Source organism: Thermoascus crustaceus, assembly GCF_041956765.1.
Source record: "Thermoascus crustaceus strain CBS 181.67 unplaced genomic scaffold VTN00scaffold_2, whole genome shotgun sequence".
NCBI lineage: Eukaryota > Fungi > Ascomycota > Eurotiomycetes > Eurotiales > Thermoascaceae > Thermoascus > Thermoascus crustaceus.
Genome location: NW_027192528.1, coordinates 2,748,388 through 2,767,506, shown reverse-complemented (window position 1 = coordinate 2,767,506; position 19,119 = coordinate 2,748,388). Strand labels below are relative to the sequence as shown.

The following is a 19,119-nucleotide window of genomic DNA, read 5'->3' as shown; positions in this document are numbered from 1 at the left end:
GAGTTCGTAGGTAATGATGTATGGGAAACCGAGTTTGTAACAGTGGACTGGAAGATAATAATGTCCAAGCTCCCTAGGTGAATGGTCTCTCCAGTATACTGGAGGCTCGCCTGCCCGCACGCTAGCTGGAACGTTGATTAAGACTAGCCAACGGGCCAGATAAAAGGTGTAGGTCCAGGACGGTCTGAGGTCAGAGACAGTGAAGCTGGCTAATCAATTTACTGTCTGCCCGGTAACTTCACAGTACTGTTATTCTGTGGGGCGAGATAGAACTAAGCAATTAAAGGTACCCAGGACAGGTCGGTGCTCCGGGCAGTTCTGGGGAGACCGGATTGTCAATCGGCAGGGTGGTTAGACAATCCAAAAGCCATTCGCCCAGTGCGAGGACAGAGTCACTGAAGGTGCGGGGTGCTAGGACAAGGGCCGCAAGGCTGCAAAGTGGAAGTCTTTTGAAGAGGAAGACAAGGCACTTGTATCTAGATCTGATTTCTTGTGTGCAGCACTGCGGAACAAAATGGGGGAAGGATGGAGATGAAGAATGGGTAGCTGTTGATCAGGATGCCACTTAAAACGAGGAAAAAGACAGAAGGGTGGAAAAGAGAACAAGGGAAAAAAAGGGAGGACGAAAGGCCGGGGCGGGACCGGTCTAGATATTAGTTACTTCAAAGACGGTGAGGGTAGGGGAGGGCTGCTTGGGTAGTAACAGTAGTAGTGCAGGGAAGTACTAAGTAGTGGTGGTGGTTGCGCCTGTGGTGATAGGTTCCGAACCTTGGATCGCGGTTAGGGACGAAACAGGCGGAATGAATGGGGGAATAAGAACGACACTACTTGAACGCAGCGGCAAGCGCACGGCCAGCCGGGCCAGAGGAGAAGCATGGGCAGGAGGGGGGAAGGCGCTGGGCAAGCGCGCGAGAGGGTCGGGTACTGCGTAAACAGGCTGGGCGAGCGTGAGGGGCGCTGGACTGCGGCGTGCCAGCTGGCTCGAGTTGGCGCGCGATCGGCAGCGGCAGAGCGAGAAACCCGGGCGTGTCGCCGCGCTGGTTGGCTGTGCTGCGGTAAGCCTGGTTGGCCGGGCGCGAGTCTGAGACAACTTACGCAGGAGACATCCCAGGCGACACGCCACGGACGAGGACCCCAGGCTGTCAGGTGTCAGGCCTTCAGGAGTGCGAGATGAGGGAAACATGCCCGTCTTGCCAATAGCAATACCGCTGACGACGTGAAGCTGTGAACAGCGCGGCAGGGCGGTTCCGACGCGAGGCGCGAGGGGAGGGGCCCGAGCCTTCGAGGCAAGGCGAAGCGAGATTTGACCTGGCGGACAGCCGAGGGATGACACGACAAGACGGGGGTGTCTGATCTTGCGAGGATTCCTCTCTCCCAATAATGTTACCACTACTACATAGCGGTCTACTGTAGTCGTTCTCTGTATTTGTGTTTGATCCATGAGCTCGATCCTACATACTATTTCCGGTCTTGCCTGACTTTGGTCGCTTACTCGCCGAGCGCTCTCCTCCTGGAGAGGGATCGCTAGTGGGGAGCGGCCAACCTTCTCGTTAAATTATTCGCAGTTGGCGCCGGACTGGAGCAGCCAGCGCGGTTAGAGAGGGTGCCGCCCGTGGCGGTCTGGCCGCTGAGAACGCTGCACAGGCACGGCCAGCAGGGAACTCACGATGCACGGCTCTGTTCCCGTTTTTACTCCCGGGCCGTTGCACAATGCTTCCTAGGCATTCACCTTTTGTTCCCGCTTGCCAGAGATGGCCTCAGAACTATTCCCTGGAGATTGCAGTGACATCTGAGAGAATGGTTGTGTACTATCTACGCAGTACTTGTATGCAACACGCAGCGCGGAGAATCATGGGACTAAACGAGTGCAGTGGTTAAAGAGAACCACACGTGTAGGAGATGGGTGAATACTTGTATAGACGAAGACCCCAGAGTCGACCGTATCATGGTGGTGATGTCCCAGGCGATTAAGGCAACAAGTGCTGCGCGCGGGACCGGCAGTACGAGTTACTGGCGCCATATGCCTTGGTTGCGATCGTTGGGGCGTCTGGGAATGATTTATCGGCTGTCAATAAAATGGTATATAGAAGTTCGACGCATCGTCGTGGATTGCTTATCTCTGCCAGTTTGGAAGAGTGTAGTCCTTGTGGTAGATAAGTAGTCCATACAACCCAGACCGTTTACAGTTCTGGAGACTCCTTCACGGTCTTGAAGGGCTATGATGATTACCTCGGGCGGTGACCCTTAGGTTAGGTAGCTTATCGCCCGGGCCTTTCGACAGCACAATTGGCGGATAAAGAGAACAACTTCGAACTGGTTATTGATCCGTACAAATCGGACTTCTCACAGAGTGAAATGGACGTCACTGCGTGCGCGACTATGGTTGCATTGGTACCTAAGCGCTCCCACTGGCCCTTCGCTAGCTGATGAACGCAGAGTCCCTGTGTGGAACTAGAATAAAATCGCTGCTTTCTTATTGATCTTTGATCGATATTAAGATTGCACCCCGTAAACCGTAGTTCTGACGTTTGTAAGTCTTTTCTATCTATATGCTGTATATTTGCTATTGTGACCTTTCCTAGCTTATCGTCCCCATGATGGACAAACAGTTCGAGCTTCAAAAGAAGATTAAGTTTCGCATTTTGCCTGTGGTTGTGTCTGTCGCGCGACACGCCTCGAGAATCAAAAGGCCTTACTCAGTAATGTACAAGCCTAAAACAGGGGTCTTCCTTGGACGTATGGCCACTGGGATTCCAAGAGGCACAAGGAGTCGAGACCTGACTGAGGAGTAGCCTGTTTGGCGGTGTCTCACCGAATCAGCTTGAGCATGTATTCCGTGCTTGACGCTTGCGCTCTAAATACATTCCTTTGTTTCAGCCATAATGGCCTGCTGGCAACCGACCCTTGACACAGTTCTTCAATGACATTTGCTCTCTGTGTACGTTGTAAGGACGGGACATCCAGTTGGAAAATGCCCAGCTGGACAAAACTACACCATACCGTACAAAACATGTTATCGACTTCTACCCTGGAAATTGTGATGTTGACCTTGCCGTCAGTTTAGATTAAACAAATACCTAACTATTGCAAAGGACAGCAGGGGATGTCGACCGAGTTTGTTTACAGGGAAAGAACCAGCAATAATATTATCCAGTGAAGTATCCAGGATATTCCACCAGTCAGTACTCTAGTAGTTGTACTTCGATAGAAAGTCAAATAACAGCGAACAGGCTCTTGAGGTTAGGTCTACATCATGCAGCAGAAAAGAAGAAGCGTTTGAGAATATATATTCTGTTTCGCACTCTTAGAAAGTTAAAATAACAATAGTAATAATAATAATAATAATAATAATAATAGAAATTCATAGTCAGAAGGTATGGAAGAGATTGGTAAATAAAGTAATAATCACTGAAGGCCAAAGGTCCTGTATTTCTCTGTACCAGTGTCCCGGATAAGTTGTTTTCCGGACCCTCAACCTGCCGACCGCAAGTGCTTTTTGAAACCCACTTTATCATCACGTGGCAGGTATCACTACTTCCCTGCCAGAGTAAAGATTCCGCAAAGGGCCAATCCATTGGTTACAGCTCGACTACCGAGATTTTTTGCCATATGCAATTGTATGCTCACAATGTCCTGTATTCGGTCTGATATGACGGCTGTGGTCCGCTGGGTGCGATTGCCAATATATATGGATCCCTCTAACCCATTGCCTTAAAGGCTTTTCTTTTGCCTTTCCTGCTTGCTGTTGTTTCCGATATCTGCTTATAATCCCAAACGTGATTTATTGATACCAGCTTTAGCCCCGTGTCCTATTTGTTCACCATGTCAAGGCCACTGCTTCATGTTGGCATAGTTGGCGCTGGTCTCGGTGGCCTCGCAGCGGCAATTGGTATTGCTCGAGCGGGTCACAAAGTGACCATATTGGAGCAGGCCCCGGTGCTTGGGGAAGTAAGTTGTGTTCCGGTTTCTTGTCTATATTCTCAACCTAATCCTCAACTCAGGTCGGAGCAGGGATTCAAATTCCACCGAATTCGGCTCGCATTCTTAAGCGATGGAATCTGCTTGATAAGATAGAAGCTGTTTCGGTCCGTCCGAAAGATTTCATTCTTCGCTCTTACCGCGACGGCAAGGTATTATCGCGACAGAATGTCCTTCCCTATGCAGAAGAGAGATATGGAGCCCCATACCTCCATATCCATCGGGCAGATTATCACAAAATCCTCACAGATGAAGCTAGGAGGCTGGGCGTCACGATTCAACTTGACTCTAAAGTAACCGGCATTGACTTTGAAAAGCCTTGCGTTTTCCTGAAGGGAAAACCTGATTTTTTTGCGGACATTGTGATAGGAGCCGACGGTCTAAAGTCAACCTGCAGAGAAGCCTTGCTTGGCCGGCCTGATCCTCCGCACTTGACGGGTGATCTTGCGTATCGTATTATTGTCAAAGCAGAGGATATGAAGAAACATCCTGCACTTTTGGACCTTGTTCAACAACCTAGCATCAATTACTGGATGGGCCCTGATGCACATGCGGTCTGTTATCTCTTGCAAGGAGGAGGGTTGTACAACATTGTCCTTATTTGTCCGGATAATCTACCGGAACTGATCAACATGGCCAAAGCGGATCTCCAAGAAATGAGAGACTTTTTCAAGGACTGGGATCCACGACTCAAGATTCTTCTGGGATTGGTCCAGGAAACGAGCAAGTGGAGGTTGCAGAACAGTGAGGAGATGTCGACTTGGAGCCATCCAAGCGGAAAGTTCGTTCTTCTGGGTGATGCATGCCATGCCACCCTTCCATATCTGTAAGTATCATTTTTGATAATATTTTATATGTTTAATCATGCTAATGCCTATTTCAGTGCCCAGGGCGCAGCCCAGGCTGTCGAAGATGGCGCGGTCTTAGGGGCCCTTTTTGAAAAGCTACAGAAAAAGTCTCAGCTTCCAGATCTTTTAATAATTTATGAGGCAATTCGGAAATCACGCACAACCAAGGTAGTTAAGGGCAGTACAGCCTTGCGCGACATCTTTCACATGCATGATGGGCCACGGCAGCAAGAACGTGACCGACAACTTTTGGAGCAAGATCCATTCGAAGGCTTTCCGAACAGATGGGCGGACCCGGTTTTCCAGCCATTTTTGTTTGGATATGATGCATATGTTGAGGCTTATCGAGCATGGAAAAAGTACATGGATGGCCAGTTCCCAGGTACCGCTGGAAGATTCCAGCCAAGCTTGTGATTGTATCTCGATCTTTTGCATGGTTACTTTTGTCTGGTAGCATGTTTGATAATGAACCCGGCCGTTAGAGAATGGCTTATTCTATACAACACCCCTGTCTATCTCTCCAAGTCGCAGGATCGAAACTTCCGTCTAGACAAGCGGACTCTCAGAGTCAATATTTCCGGTTTGTCCCTGAGACTACCTTTTAGTCTAAGGACTGAATATAAATTTCACTAGATGAATCTTCCCGATATGATCAGAAATACAAGTGGGTCCCCATGAATCGAAAATTCTTGAAATCCAGAAACATGTATTTTTCTGCGTAGATTCTGATGCCATGGTATCGGCATGTATAATTAAAAGACGTCTTCGATGCCGAAAAACAATTTCTATTATATCTCGGACGAAGGGATGTCGAGCCAGATCGTGACTGAAACCGATGGGTGGTTTTGATGACACCAAAGAGAGGCTAGTATGGTATGAAGGGCTCCGAGCGCACGAAGAATATCAAGCCCAGTACCGAACAGTGAGCGCTCCTTGGGCAACAGATTTGCGAAAAGACGGTTAGATAACGGAAAGTAGGTATCCAAGGCACTGCCCACGCAATATGATAGGTTTGTGTTCCTAAGGCCCTGCACAAAATATAGCTGACTAATCAATACAGCGGAGCCAGAAGACGGGATACATCACGCCCACCGTATGTGCCCAGACACTTGGGCTATCAACTTAGGAAACGCGTTTCGCTTTCACCGCCAGCGTTCAATCATAGTGCTTCAAAAATTTTCACTGACGCCTCAAAGAGGAGTCTCTAAGCTCCTCGATTAGTTTACTACGCGCCTTATCGTCTTAGTCTTATCTAAGGACCGTGTCTACTCTTGCCAAAGACCCCTCCAAAAGAGCCTCTGCCCCGCCACCAGCCTGCCGACACGACTTGCTCACGTCTTCCAATATCCGCTGGCTACCATATTCTATATAGCACTCTTATAGACAGCAATCCGTGCTGAAGGTGGCCCCGCTTCAAAGGCGACATCGCCAGTCTCTGGTGCGGAATGTCTAGCCAGATCCAGGAATTGGACAACACCGTCCGGGCCTTCTACGAGGGCAAAGGCGATGTGGTGAGTTACGTGGACCCAAGAGATACATTGCCTATAATCTTCCAGAGTGCTCACATTTATTTCAATCTTACAGCAGAGACAAGCTCAGCAAAAGTTGACTGAGGTGAGCTCGATGATCAGCCTATTATTGCCCCAAGAATAACTGCTAACTAATCCTGGGTGGCAGTTCAAACAAAATCCCGATGCTTGGCTACTTGTGGCAGATATTCTTCAAGAGTCATCGTACTCACAGACGAAGTGTAAGATTTCTTCTACGATGAAGATCTACGTCCTATAATGCGAAGTTGCACGCTAACGAAGTGCAGACCTTGGTCTCCAGGTTCTGGACGATGTAATTATGACACGATGGAAGGTCCTACCGCGAGACCAATGTCATGGTATTTGATATTGTCCAGTTAATTACTGTTCTTTCGGGATCTGACTATGTCTCAGGTATTCGAAACTTCGTCGTGGGTATGATAATCGAACTCTCCAAGTCCGAAGAGAACCTCAGAAGAGAACGCGCATTCCTGAACAAACTTAATTTGGTCCTTGTTTCAATCCTGAAGCAAGAGTGGCCGCATAACTGGCCGACGTTCATCAACGAGATAATCAACTCCTGCCATACCAGCCTTTCGATTTGTGAGAACAACATGGCTATCCTTCGGCTGTTGTCCGAGGAAGTCTTCGATTACTCACAGGATCAGATGACCTCTGTGAAGGCAAAGAATCTCAAGACGACAATGACCCAAGAGTTTTCCTCTATCTTTCAGCTTTGTTCGGAGGTCCTGAACACCGCGGAGCAGCCCAGTTTGATAAAAGCTACACTGGAGACTCTCCTCCGTTTCCTGAACTGGATTCCACTGGGATACATATTTGAGACTCCCATCATCAATACTCTTCTGACTAGGTTCCTCGATGTTCCAGAGTTCCGCAACGTGACTCTCAAGTGTCTCACCGAAATTGGTGGCTTGCAGATTGGACAGCAATACTCCTACGACGAGAAGCTGGTCCAGATGTTCACTGAAACTTTGACGACGGTTTCGAAGATCATTCCGTTATCTATGGACTTGAAACAGACATATGCTAGTAGCAACTCAAGGGACCAAGAGTTTGTTCTCAACTTGGCCCTTTTTCTATGCAACTTTTTCAGTGCCCATCTCAATGTAGGCTTTTACTTATGCATCCTTTTCACTCTCCGGATACCTTTTTTTTCGGTACACGGTACTAACATGAGTTCGCAGCTCATCGAGAAACTCCCCAATCGTGACTACCTTACTCATGCACACTTCTATCTCATCCGTATAAGTCAGATTGATGACAGGGAAATTTTCAAGATCTGCCTGGAGTATTGGACCAAACTCGTCCAGGAACTCTATGAAGAAATGCAGCAGCTTCCGATAACAGATATCAATCCATTGGTCAGCATGGGGGTCAGCGGTCTTTCGAACGGCGGTGCTCCCCATCCGAGTACGTTGGCCAACTATCCCCTGCGTAAACACAAGTACCAGGAGGTGTTGTCCAGTTTACGGACGGTGATGATCGAGAAGATGGTGCGGCCCGAAGAAGTCTTAATCGTCGAAAATGACGAAGGGGAAATAGTTCGTGAGTTCGTCAAAGAAAGCGACACGATTCAACTGTACAAGACGACCAGAGAGTGCTTGGTGTACCTCACGCACCTCGATGTCGTTGATACTGAAAACATCATGGCAGAGAAGCTCGCTAAGCAGGTCGATGGAAGCGAGTGGTCCTGGGCCAATTGCAACACTTTATGCTGGGCAATTGGATCGATATCCGGAGCCATGAACGAAGAGACTGAAAAGCGATTTCTTGTCACGGTTATCAAGGATCTCCTTGGTCTCACGGAGATGAAGCGCGGAAAAGACAATAAAGCCGTCGTGGCAAGTAACATCATGTATATTGTGGGACAATATCCTCGCTTTCTGAAGGCTCACTGGAAGTTTTTAAAGACGGTTGTCAACAAGTTATTCGAGTTCATGCACGAAACACACGAAGGTCTGTTTGTCAATCGAATTTGTAATATGACTAGCTAATCCATACCAGGTGTTCAGGACATGGCTTGCGATACGTTCATTAAAATCGCCAACAAGTGTAAACGACATTTTGTCGCTCTCCAGCCCGGGGAAAGCGAACCTTTCATCGAGGAGATAGTTCGCAACATGAGGAAAATAACTTGCGACCTCTCTCCACAGCAAGTTCATACTTTCTATGAAGCTTGTGGCTATATGATCTCAGCACAAGGTCAGAAGGGTCTCCAGGATCGACTGATTGAGAACTTGATGTCACTCCCAAATTCCGCATGGGATGCGATTATAGCTCAAGCAAATCAAGACCCGTCAATCCTCCAGGATGGGGAGACAATCAAGATTGTCGGCAACATCATGAAAACTAATGTTGCGGCATGTTCTTCGATTGGCAGCTACTTCTATTCCCAAATTGGTCGTATCTATCATGACATGCTTAACATGTATCGCGCTTCAAGCCAACTCATATCTGATGCGGTCGCCCATGACGGTAAGAATACCCCGTGGCCTAGGAATCTGTTGTCACTAACATGCGGTAGGGAACATTGCAACCAAAACCCCCAAAGTCCGAGGGCTTAGGACCATTAAAAAAGAGATTCTAAAACTCATTGATACCTATGTGCAGAAAGCAGACGATCTTGACATGGTCAATACGGTTATGGTCCCGCCACTTCTCGAGGCAGTTCTTTTGGACTATAACCGAAATGTCCCAGACGCTCGGGAAGCGGAAGTCTTGAATGTTATGACGACCATCATTCACAAACTTCATGTACGTTGGAACCTACGAACCTCGAGCTATTGGATCAGGCCACCTGGAGCTTGGGACTAATTCTAATCTAATTTCACACTAGAATTTGATGGAGGACAAAGTACCGGCTATTATGGAGAGTATTTTCGAATGTACTCTGGAGATGATCAACAAAGACTTCCATGAGTACCCAGAGCATCGTGTCCAATTTTTCAAACTGCTTCAAGCCATCAACCTATACTGTTTCCCAGCGCTGCTCAAATTAGATGCCAGGCAGTTCAAATTCGTTATTGACTCCTGCATGTGGGCCAGCAAGCACGACAATCGCGAAGTGGAGAACACCGGTCTCACGATGTGCCTTGAACTTATGAATAACATGGCGGACACCGACCCCCAGACATCGAGCATCTTTTTCCGCCAATTCTATATCCCCATTCTGCAGGACGTCTTCTTCGTGCTCACTGATACCGACCATAAAGCTGGTACGTAGGGCCCCACGAAAACTAGGATTAGCAATAGCTAATGCTCTCTCTCTAGGGTTCAAATCTCAGGCAATGCTGCTGTCGCGCATGTTCTATTTTGTCCAGTCGGGAAAGATTCAGGATCCCATCTACTCCCCAGAACAGGCGCCTCCTGGAACATCTAACAAAGATTTCCTTCAAGAATATGTTGCCAACCTTCTTCAGAGCGCGTTCAAAAATCTCCAAGAGTAAGTACATTATTCTATTCAGTGGCATGAATCATAGTTGACATTCGATCCAGGATCCAAATCAAGCAATTCGTGGTAGGGCTCTTCGCTTTCAACGATGACTTCAATAAATTCAAAACCCATCTACGGGACTTCTTAATATCACTGAAGGAATTTGCAGGGGACAATGCAGAGCTCTATGCAGAGGAACGAGAGCAGGCTCTGCGCGAAGCCAGAGCTGCCGAAAGAGACCGTGCGATGAGAGTTGGAGGCTTGCTAAAGCCCGCTGAAATGGATCAAGAGGACGAATTATGACTTGAAGAGGAATTGCGCACTGAATTTATAGCCTCCAAATCGCCTGAGAATGCTGACTGTCCTGACTTCTCGAACGCGTTGTCGGGTAGAGATTGGCTAGATGGCTGGACAGTCTACGGGCTTTGAACTTGGGTATCTGGACAAATCTGGCAGCGTGTGCCATGCTTTTTTCGTGATCCCGGGTCAGTTGCTTCGAGGTGAACGGCGGTGAAGCGGTAGCTTATCGGGGGTATTCAACAGGAGTATTCCCCGTAGGTAGCGAATATCTCTGTTGATTTACTATGTAATATTCTTGTGTTTTTCGCAGCTTCTACTCTGAGAATTGGCTGATGTCACCTCCATGGATACTGTAAGACATCTGATAAAATGCTGATGTACACTGCCTGTGGGACCGTAGGACGTAAGTATACTTGACCGCTACCAGGTTTGAAAACGCCATGATTGTTCGAGAAAATGGAGTAAAATTGAAATGAACTGTATATATCGAAGTCCTCGATTCCTGTTTAACTACCTACGTGTACTGTGTCTCCAATATAGTCCATACATGGTACGAGCGCTTGCCACATGTGTGGGTCTATAGGTCTACTCTACGAAGTGGCCTCTAAATGAGGTTCTAGCCTTCGAGTTCGCCAAAGCTCGAAGACTCTTAAGGCTCTGTCCATCTGGTCCACGCTCTGCAGCTCTGCTTTTATCTAGGTATATATATACCCTGGGCTGGAGCTGGACCTCAGGGTCTCTTCTCGTGACCTCGGAACCTCATCTGCAGGTCATGGTCCAGTGGAGTGGCGGACCGTGGTGGATACCCACTCGGAAAGCTTAGTGTGACCGTCCTTTCGCCTCACAGAGCCTTGCAGCGTCCGCATTCGACATCACTTCATCCAGCAATAATAATCTTAAATTTCATTTTCAGCTCGAAACTCTCTGGCATAACTTTGTATCCATCGGAATATTTCTTCATTCCACTCCGAGTCGGCAGCCATGTCAGCGGCTCGACAATCCACACCGAGCTTGACATCCAGCACCCAAGTTGAAACTGCATCCGAATCTCCTCAAGGATCCTCGAGTATCCGAGTCTCAGGGACTTTGAGATTGAGGGGCGAGCCATTAGTGGACTCAGTGCATGTTGAGGAGAGGACAGGGTCTACCAGATGCATAAGGTGGAGCGAAGACGTTATCGACAATGAAGGAATGGGAAAGAAAAGTTCAAAAGGTAAGGTTACTGTGTATTCTCTAGCGATCTACGCTCCCTTTTGCTATTTGCCGTTTCTGCCTTACTCCAGGCCACCAGTACTCAATTAATCAGCTGCGTTTGAGATCATGGCAAAGTTCTCATGTCCTTTTCCTGGCACAATCGAACAATTTGCTAAGAGAATGACCAGTCTGCTGCATCTACCATAAATCTCACGCAGTGGGCGAAAGCAGTTCAGAGTCTGAATCCTCGGACTCTAGCTCATCCGACACGGACAGTGACAGTGGCCTCGATCATGGCCAAGCCAGAATGAGTAGACGTCAACAAGCCAAGGGAAGGGGTCATGCTGACCGAGATGTGTGCGAGCATGCCACGAAAGAGCATGGTGTTACCCATCCTTCAAAACGCCGAAATAAAACAAAGCGAAGAAAGCCAAGCCCTAATGCATATGAGAGAGTACCGAAGACTGCGAAGAGACACTCGGGGACATGATTCTGGTCTAAATTGGAGTTGATATGTTGATCCCCAGCTTGCAGAAAGCCTTCTATTTTGGAAAGAAGGTAACACACCGGGGCTAAGGTTTTCTACATTGATGACAATCTTCTCGAATTTTGGCAATCGATAATGCCCTTGAGCCAATCTAAAATGACGAGTCGATTCTCAACGATACCTTGGAAAGGTTATGTCTCATTCTAGGTGTGGCTTCATGTCGCCGATTTTCTACAAGTCGCAAGCTGACTCTCCAGTAGAACCATGCCCCCTCTTAAAGGTGTCAAACGTGATAATCCTCGGTTGTGAACAGCGATATATCCATGTTATGATGATTCTGAAAGACCATTATTAATATGAGACGTCTAATATTAATTGCCCAGCAACGGGTATCTTTTCCAGAGTCTAACCAGCCCTAAACATCCAAACCGTAAACAAAAATATATACAAAACTGTTTCTTCACACAAGGGCAGGACCATCCAGCAGCAAATTATGAAGATAAAATATTGGTGCATTTGGAAGTAACCGGTTCAAAGCATCATACTTCGTCTCCTTGCCGCAGCTCGCTGACCGCGTTTGAGTTGTCCAGCATCCATGGCGGTCATATCCGGGATATCCGTAATTCCGTTGGGCATCTTCGAGCCTAAGTTTGAAGATTTTCCTTCTTCGTCCACAATGTCACCGTGCCCGTCGATTTGATTAAGATCATTCATCGGCTTGAGGCTATCCTTGGATATCTCATCGATTCTCTCTGCTTGCTTCCGACTCATGTGAGAAGTTTGGAAGCGGTGGGACTGAGGAAGTGAGCCGGCACTCCATCTAGGAGAGAGCTCCCGTTGAGTTCCACTTGGATTTGAAGAATGCCGCCTGGACTGTCGAGTTGCTAAAACATCTTTGTTCAAGCTTGCAGATGACCTTACCAGGAGAGGATGACTATCGGTTTCATTCTGCGATGCATGTCCAGCGCTACTATCTCGCTTCTCAGGCCCGCCATCGAGAGAAGGATCTTGATTCCCTTCACGACGTTTTCGGTTTGAAGATCTTCTGCCTCCTAGCATGAAGGTAGATGAAGTGTCCTCAAATGCTGGCCCGTCAGAAACTTGTGGCTGTAACAGGTCATCCTTGTTCGCTGATAATGTTCTCCGCTTTCGCTCGGTGATTACACTAATTGGTAGCTCAGAAAAGCCATTAAATGCGTCCTTTCCGAGAGATGTAGTAGCCTTATCCGTCGAATCCGTGGCAGGGATGGTTCTTGACGTAGGTTCCGTATTTTCTCCTGCTTTTAGGGTGCCTGCCTTCATTTTCGTCTTGCCTGTATGAGTTGCTTGGGATTCATCCCGGGGTTCTGTTCGCTCCGGCCGCGAACTTGGAACTCTTCGAAAACGGTCCCCTCCAACTGCATCAACAAACTCATCTGTAGGTCGCCGCATCTTGTCTCTTAGGTTCGGTTCGGCGTAGCTTACAGCGCCTCGCGGACGTCTTGTGGGTCGAGATGCAACAGCCAATGTATTTGACTCTGAAGCGTCGTGAGACTGCGGGAGGGAAGTATCCTTCGACTCGGCTGAAAGAGTCGACTCTCCTTTCGATACCGAGGCGGGGATAGTATCAACAGCACGGTTCTCAGAGCTTTCATCTGCTTTCTCTCTCTGCTTCTGCTTGTTCTGTGTAACCTTGGCATTATGTTTGCTGTCGTTATACGGCGGAGACTTGGTCCCAGCGTCTGATAAAGTGTCCTTATGCCCATCTTCTAGTGGAATCTTTGAATTCTCATTTTCCGTGGCAACGTGCTTTCTTGGAGAAACCGGATTTATATTCGTGCTCTCTGTCAAAAAAGCCGTTAGTCATTATCTATGTTTTGGAATAATAGGTAAATTCCACATACTCGGCTCAAGCACTTTGCGCCTGGGAGGGGCCTGGTTCTTGAATTCCCGTTTCAGATCCGCTTGTCTGATGTTAGACGGTGAATCTTCACTGGTTGGTACATGTTCGAGAAGCTCTTTAGATTCATGAACACGGCGGATGAATCGGAAATCATCATCAATACCATTCCGACTGGATTGAAACTCGTCATCCTCATCCTTATGACTGAATTTACGCTTAGACCCCTGTTTCAAAATATTCTTCGGCTCGTTTGCCGAACTGAAATGCTCTATTGTCATTTCAGTAGGCCTTGTATCTGACGCCAATGAGCGCCCCTTTCTTTTCTTTCTTGTTTCCAAATTCGGCGGCGTGGGAGCGTCATTTGGTTCAATGTCTGTCTCCACCGGCTTTTCCAATTCAAACGGCTCTGACAACAGATCTGGGCCGAGACTTTCCTCTACATCAAGATGAGCAATGGGGGGTGGTCCAATCTCCGGTGAATCTGGAATATCTGAGGTTGCGTCTGTTAAGTCCTGCGATTCCCGTGGTCTGCCGAAGAAATTAGCAACTAATTTGCGCAAATAAAGAATATGATACTTACTCCAACGTTTTTCTCGGGTAATATTTGTCTTCCAATATGACAGGAAGCCTTCCGTCATCGAAATCCACTCCATCTTCTGGTTCGACAGCCACAGGTCTGTGGTTAAAACTGGAAGACTTCTCTTGGCCGGGGCCAATAGAGTTGCTCCTAGAGTCATATACTCTGGCGACTTTGCGAGGCAGCATTCCTAGTTCAATCACTAAGTTTCCCAACTCTGCCAGTTTGGCGTCCAATTTTCCTTTCAGGTCATAGACACCGTCATTGAGCATCCTGGCCGACTCATATCTTGTAACCTCCTGACTAAGAGCTATAACTCGCTCATGAAGTGAGACATTTTCAGAGAGAAGTCGAGCAACCTCTGATTCCAGGCTCTGAATGCGAAGCGACTGAATGGAGTTCACTCGAGCAATCTCGCGATTTTGTCGCACGAAACGACGTTTGACTGTAGCATGAACAATCAAAGATTGTTAGCACATATAGAAGCCTTTTACAAAAGAACTTGATAGTTGTATAGCACTTACGAGCTTCAATGGATTCAGTCGGAGCAGGCAGATCATTTAATCGGGCCATGCTTCGGCCTAGGAAAACAGACTCTGTTTGCCCGGTTCGCTGTGATGATGGCGAGGGAGTTCTGGAGATCAACTAATAAACTGTTTTCTCTTTATGCAATCCACTTCTCGATGTTTCTGTGTGAATTGCAAGATATGCGTTCTCTGCCTTCACAAGAACGGGTGGATGGTTGGGGTATGAAGAATAAACAGGTCGGGGTTGTGGTACGGATATGGGAACGGAATTGTTGACATTTTGCCAAATCAAGACTAGCTTACTGCGCACCTGGGTTTACCCGCCCACCGCCGCCAGCTCGGGTACGACACGCGCTGCATCCAAAGTGGTCCGCGTTCTTTGTGGAAAGTAAAGAATAATCGAGAATTTCAACGTCGCACCGAAATACACACACCTACCTACAAACTCCATTGATGCAGTGATTTGGTATTCTTTTCCTAAAAATAAAATAAAAAAGCCCCTCCAGCGTTCAACCGGTCTGCTAAACGCGAAGGAAGCCTCGAAGACTGAACACCTTCAGACCACACTCCATACATCGCAGATTCTTCTTAGAGCTAATAAGAAGTTCCAACCAGCAACCAAACAAATACCTAAGCTCTCCTCCTTTCCTTACAGCGAGTACTGCAATTAGGTGTACCCTATTCTAGCTAGCCTCTCCCATGGCGCATGCATCTCGACCGACAGCAATATTCCCACCTGGGGCTTCCACGGGAGCGTCCATTCGCCAGCCGAAGAACTATTTGGCAGCTTCCCAACCACAGTCATCCAGTCTTGTTGCACGGATTGCATCAAAGAAGGCTGAGCTGGAAAATCTCCGGCAGCTTCGTGATCTAAGTGGTGCTCTGGCAGCACAAATGCAGGCATTGGAAGACAAATTAAGCACATTAAACAATGGGGCTGAAGGTTTGTTCCTTGCTCTGCATGCCATGTTTCTCTCAAGGGCATCATATTAATATGGTCCCTGACTTCCAGCTGTTGCTTGTGTCCTCGCAAATTGGGACAATGTTTTACAGGCTATTAGCATGGCATCACGTAAGTCTCCACTAGTACCCATTTTACAGAGCCTTCAAATACAGTGAAATTTCTGGTATTATGGCTGCATAATTTCAACTTCCTGTGGCTGACTTTTCCCTCTTTTTGCTTGATTAGAAAAAGTTGTTCCATCAAAGGGTGCTACAGATGAAAGGTCGAGCACAAAGAAAGATCATGCACAAGCAGATGCTTCTCTTCCTGCAACTCTTGTCCGGATACCTGCAGAACCACCAGAAAAATCATATGGATCACAGTGGTGAAACAAGCTAGCTTCAGTTGTGACGCTTGAAAGGTGGATCCAAATTGCAACCTGAGTGCTTATCCTACTCCTAACATATGATCCTGATACAGATCAGCTCTGTTATCTTGTTGATTATACAGTTTATGTACAAACAGTACAATACTCTAGGAGGTAGCTGTCTCGAGTCGTCGATGGTGGATATTCCAAGATCCAAGAGCGCCAAGGCCATTGGTATTTCCAGAGCTCCTCGCTTGTACAATGGCAGCTTTATGGCAAAGAGGCTGAGCCGAGACTTAATTACCACCTCGTCACCGTACACAGTACCCTTACCAGGCCAGTTGTGAAGTACGGAGATGACCCCAATGAGATTTCCTGGTGCACCGCACAGGCACAGACTTTGGCAAGGGTGAGACTTTTTGATACTGCCTTTTTTTTATTCTCGCTGTCAGCAGATCAAAAGTTGTCTAGTAATCCTTAAGACTGCTTAATGACCCTCTTTTGATTTTTCTAGGATTCTTACTAGTTTATTATGTTCATATTAGGTCTACAGTAGACATATACTAAGCAGCTGGTCCGTGGAGTATGCTGGGTTACTTTTAAGTGATTTAGAGCATTGAAAAGGTAGTAAGTATGCCAGTAGCAAGTTCAAAGGCAGCATCAAAGCATTAAGACTAGCCAGGATCCCTGTCTGTGGAGTGTATCAAAGAATCTTTCCAGGATCCACCATAATAGATAGGTACCTACTTCGACGCGGGATCTTTCTCGGGTCTTCGGGTTGCCTTGTCAAACCGACGATTACAGGAAGGAAGGATATGCGGTATTCCTGCGTCAGGACCAATTCTTGTTGACTACCCCTGCTCCTTTAGTCGAGTGTCAAGTGTCTTTTTTTCTCTCTTGTTCTGCGAGAATGGATCGCCGTCCTGCAGGCCGCACCTGGGCAGAGCTGAGGTATTATTCCGCTGCATACGCTACTGCAGGCGAGAGTCCCCGCCGTCGTGGGAGGTGACCACTGGACGGGGATAGGATGAATCGTGAGGTGGGCCATCTAGTACGGGCGCCTTCAGGCTTCTTGTCGCCCTGAGTGCCCGAGACCACGACTCGTGATCCTTCTCCACCCGTACAGATTGCTTGCCTGGTGAGTCTCGACCATCTTCCCTGTTCGGGCTCGCTGCGTCCGTTCGCTGCAGGAGAAGCAAAAGCATTATTTGACACTATATCCGTCACCTGTGTAGATCCACTCCGCCATCGATATTATTATTATTAGAGTATGGATCTAGTCCGGGCCCGCAAATGAGCACACCACTCGGGCGCACACCCTCCTGAACTCTAGGGACATCCATCACACCCCTCTCCACCCATGCATGCATGAAGGTCGTTGGCCTTGCCCTCTCAGCGCCTCCCACGCTCCTACTGCCCAATATACATTCTTTTCTCGCTTGCGAGCCTTGGCTCGATATCGTTATATGCTCTCGTCTTTCCCGGTTCAACCATCTTCCCATGACTCCATATTCCTCACCTATCACACCATCTGTCTTGTCATCAGCACCTATTGCGGCTGCCAATATCTCACCTAGCACCTCACGTCCAGGCCGCTGCCGTCTGCGTGACGTGCGGAGAATGGATATGAAGTGGTGGCTATGAGGCGATCATCTTATTCCAGCTCGAGATTTTTCTGCCATTATTAGTAGCTCGTCCATCCGCCGTTCTGCTCTTCGACTTCGCCCGGCTTTCCCCTCTTATCCGCTCTGTCAGTGCTAGATAATTTTTCCTCAAAAGCCATTCGTTCTTCGCTTTTCTGAGCGTCTTTGTACACCGTTTTTTCTCTCGACGCCTCCGCTGATCGGACCGTTACCATTTGAACCATCTCATCACGCCGCTTACACAGTCTTATCATCACATTGAACGATATGGCAATGGAGTGGTCTCTGGACTTCTGTCTGGTCTGCGACCGGCAGACTTTTGGGGGGGCCTATTGTTCCCAGGCCTGTAGACTCGCGGAGCTAGATCAGCTCTCGTCTGACCATGGGCCGTCCTCTCCTACCGCTTCTAATGCAGGCAAGGGGGTGTCAGAAAATATGCCTTTAAACTCTGCAATGGATTCTACGACCCACAGATATTCGGCAGCAAGATTTGGCCAGCCGATGGCTACACCGATCACCCGCGGGCATAGCAATCTTCTCTCGGATGTTACGCCGTCTTCGTCGCGAGTTTTATGTCCCTCATCATCTCAAACATCGCTCTCATCTCTACAAAGCGCCTCATCTTCGCAACCGCTGGCGTTGTCGGATCGGGTGCGGGACGAATTACGAGATTATGCTAGTTGTTTCGATCAAGTCCGTGACTGGAAGAGACGGCTGACTACCTTGTAACGCATGCATCTTCTCAGAGTTTGCTTGTCCCTTACTTTTATTCAGCTACGCAAGTTGCCCGGGAGTTTTACTGTATTAAAGTGCCCCATAATGTCCTTGGGGCGGTTGTGGGATCTAATCCACGCGATCATTGTGCCTTATGACATGTTGGGTCCTTCTCCACCTTCTATCCACAGAGGACTTCCTTTCCTGGACGACGTTTTGGTGTGCTTTCCCTGACGTTCTCTATACCTCGTGAGCCACGAGCTTTAAGGTTCTTCTCTCCCTTGTTGATATCATATACCCAATTCCGTTACCATACGATTTCTCTGTTGTGTACGAAAACCATGTGTTTCCATGAGATTGATTAACATACATTGTTGTGATGAGAAATAAAAAAAGAATATCTGTTCTGATGCTATATAATTGGTATGGTATTCCCGGTCCCACAGACGTATTTGAAGCAATCCTGTTCCGAGCATCGGGAAATTGAATCACCTTGCTCCGAAACCCCATTAGCACCTGGGTACCTACTCTGAACACGAAGCGTGGCATACACTGTTTAGGAATGCTACATCCGTATGACCTTTCTAGGTCTAGACCTCCTTCTGTATCCATCCAAGTCCTTAATCAGCCAAGTATTGTGAACCGGCTTCCCTCATGTATGGGACATGAAAGATGG

At 47.8% G+C, this 19,119-nt stretch overlaps 8 protein-coding genes across 8 annotated transcripts; 5 read left to right on the top strand and 3 right to left on the bottom strand.

The window, feature by feature from the left end:
- Positions 1–724: 724 nt before the first annotated feature.
- Positions 725–1,789, bottom strand: VTN00DRAFT_4559 (uncharacterized protein; the record flags this gene model as incomplete). The annotated part of the gene is made up of 2 exons (XM_069430999.1): positions 725–1,420; positions 1,730–1,789. The coding sequence occupies 2 exons, from the start codon at positions 1,787–1,789 to the stop codon at positions 725–727; spliced, it is 756 nt and encodes a 251-aa protein (XP_069290079.1).
- A 2,033-nt stretch (positions 1,790–3,822) lies between these two features.
- Positions 3,823–5,240, top strand: VTN00DRAFT_4558 (uncharacterized protein; the record flags this gene model as incomplete). The annotated part of the gene is made up of 3 exons (XM_069430998.1): positions 3,823–3,948; positions 4,002–4,804; positions 4,862–5,240. The coding sequence occupies 3 exons, from the start codon at positions 3,823–3,825 to the stop codon at positions 5,238–5,240; spliced, it is 1,308 nt and encodes a 435-aa protein (XP_069290078.1).
- Positions 5,241–6,271: 1,031 nt separating this feature from the next.
- On the top strand, positions 6,272–10,112 carry VTN00DRAFT_4557 (uncharacterized protein; the record flags this gene model as incomplete). The annotated part of the gene is made up of 11 exons (XM_069430997.1): positions 6,272–6,337; positions 6,411–6,440; positions 6,504–6,576; positions 6,643–6,714; positions 6,770–7,482; positions 7,561–8,332; positions 8,381–8,851; positions 8,901–9,130; positions 9,213–9,591; positions 9,647–9,818; positions 9,872–10,112. 11 exons carry the CDS (start codon positions 6,272–6,274, stop codon positions 10,110–10,112), a joined length of 3,219 nt encoding a protein of 1,072 aa, XP_069290077.1.
- Positions 10,113–10,137: 25 nt separating this feature from the next.
- On the bottom strand, positions 10,138–10,678 carry VTN00DRAFT_4556 (uncharacterized protein; the record flags this gene model as incomplete). Its single annotated transcript, XM_069430996.1, has 2 exons — positions 10,138–10,331; positions 10,657–10,678. The coding sequence occupies 2 exons, from the start codon at positions 10,676–10,678 to the stop codon at positions 10,138–10,140; spliced, it is 216 nt and encodes a 71-aa protein (XP_069290076.1).
- A 412-nt stretch (positions 10,679–11,090) lies between these two features.
- Positions 11,091–11,793, top strand: VTN00DRAFT_4555 (uncharacterized protein; the record flags this gene model as incomplete). The annotated part of the gene is made up of 2 exons (XM_069430995.1): positions 11,091–11,322; positions 11,492–11,793. 2 exons carry the CDS (start codon positions 11,091–11,093, stop codon positions 11,791–11,793), a joined length of 534 nt encoding a protein of 177 aa, XP_069290075.1.
- A 528-nt stretch (positions 11,794–12,321) lies between these two features.
- Positions 12,322–14,822, bottom strand: VTN00DRAFT_4554 (uncharacterized protein; the record flags this gene model as incomplete). The annotated part of the gene is made up of 4 exons (XM_069430994.1): positions 12,322–13,613; positions 13,674–14,200; positions 14,253–14,694; positions 14,774–14,822. 4 exons carry the CDS (start codon positions 14,820–14,822, stop codon positions 12,322–12,324), a joined length of 2,310 nt encoding a protein of 769 aa, XP_069290074.1.
- An 885-nt stretch (positions 14,823–15,707) lies between these two features.
- Positions 15,708–16,118, top strand: VTN00DRAFT_4553 (uncharacterized protein; the record flags this gene model as incomplete). The annotated part of the gene is made up of 3 exons (XM_069430993.1): positions 15,708–15,719; positions 15,789–15,848; positions 15,966–16,118. 3 exons carry the CDS (start codon positions 15,708–15,710, stop codon positions 16,116–16,118), a joined length of 225 nt encoding a protein of 74 aa, XP_069290073.1.
- Positions 16,119–18,002: 1,884 nt separating this feature from the next.
- On the top strand, positions 18,003–18,677 carry VTN00DRAFT_4552 (uncharacterized protein; the record flags this gene model as incomplete). Its single annotated transcript, XM_069430992.1, has 2 exons — positions 18,003–18,422; positions 18,504–18,677. The coding sequence occupies 2 exons, from the start codon at positions 18,003–18,005 to the stop codon at positions 18,675–18,677; spliced, it is 594 nt and encodes a 197-aa protein (XP_069290072.1).
- Positions 18,678–19,119: the final 442 nt, after the last annotated feature.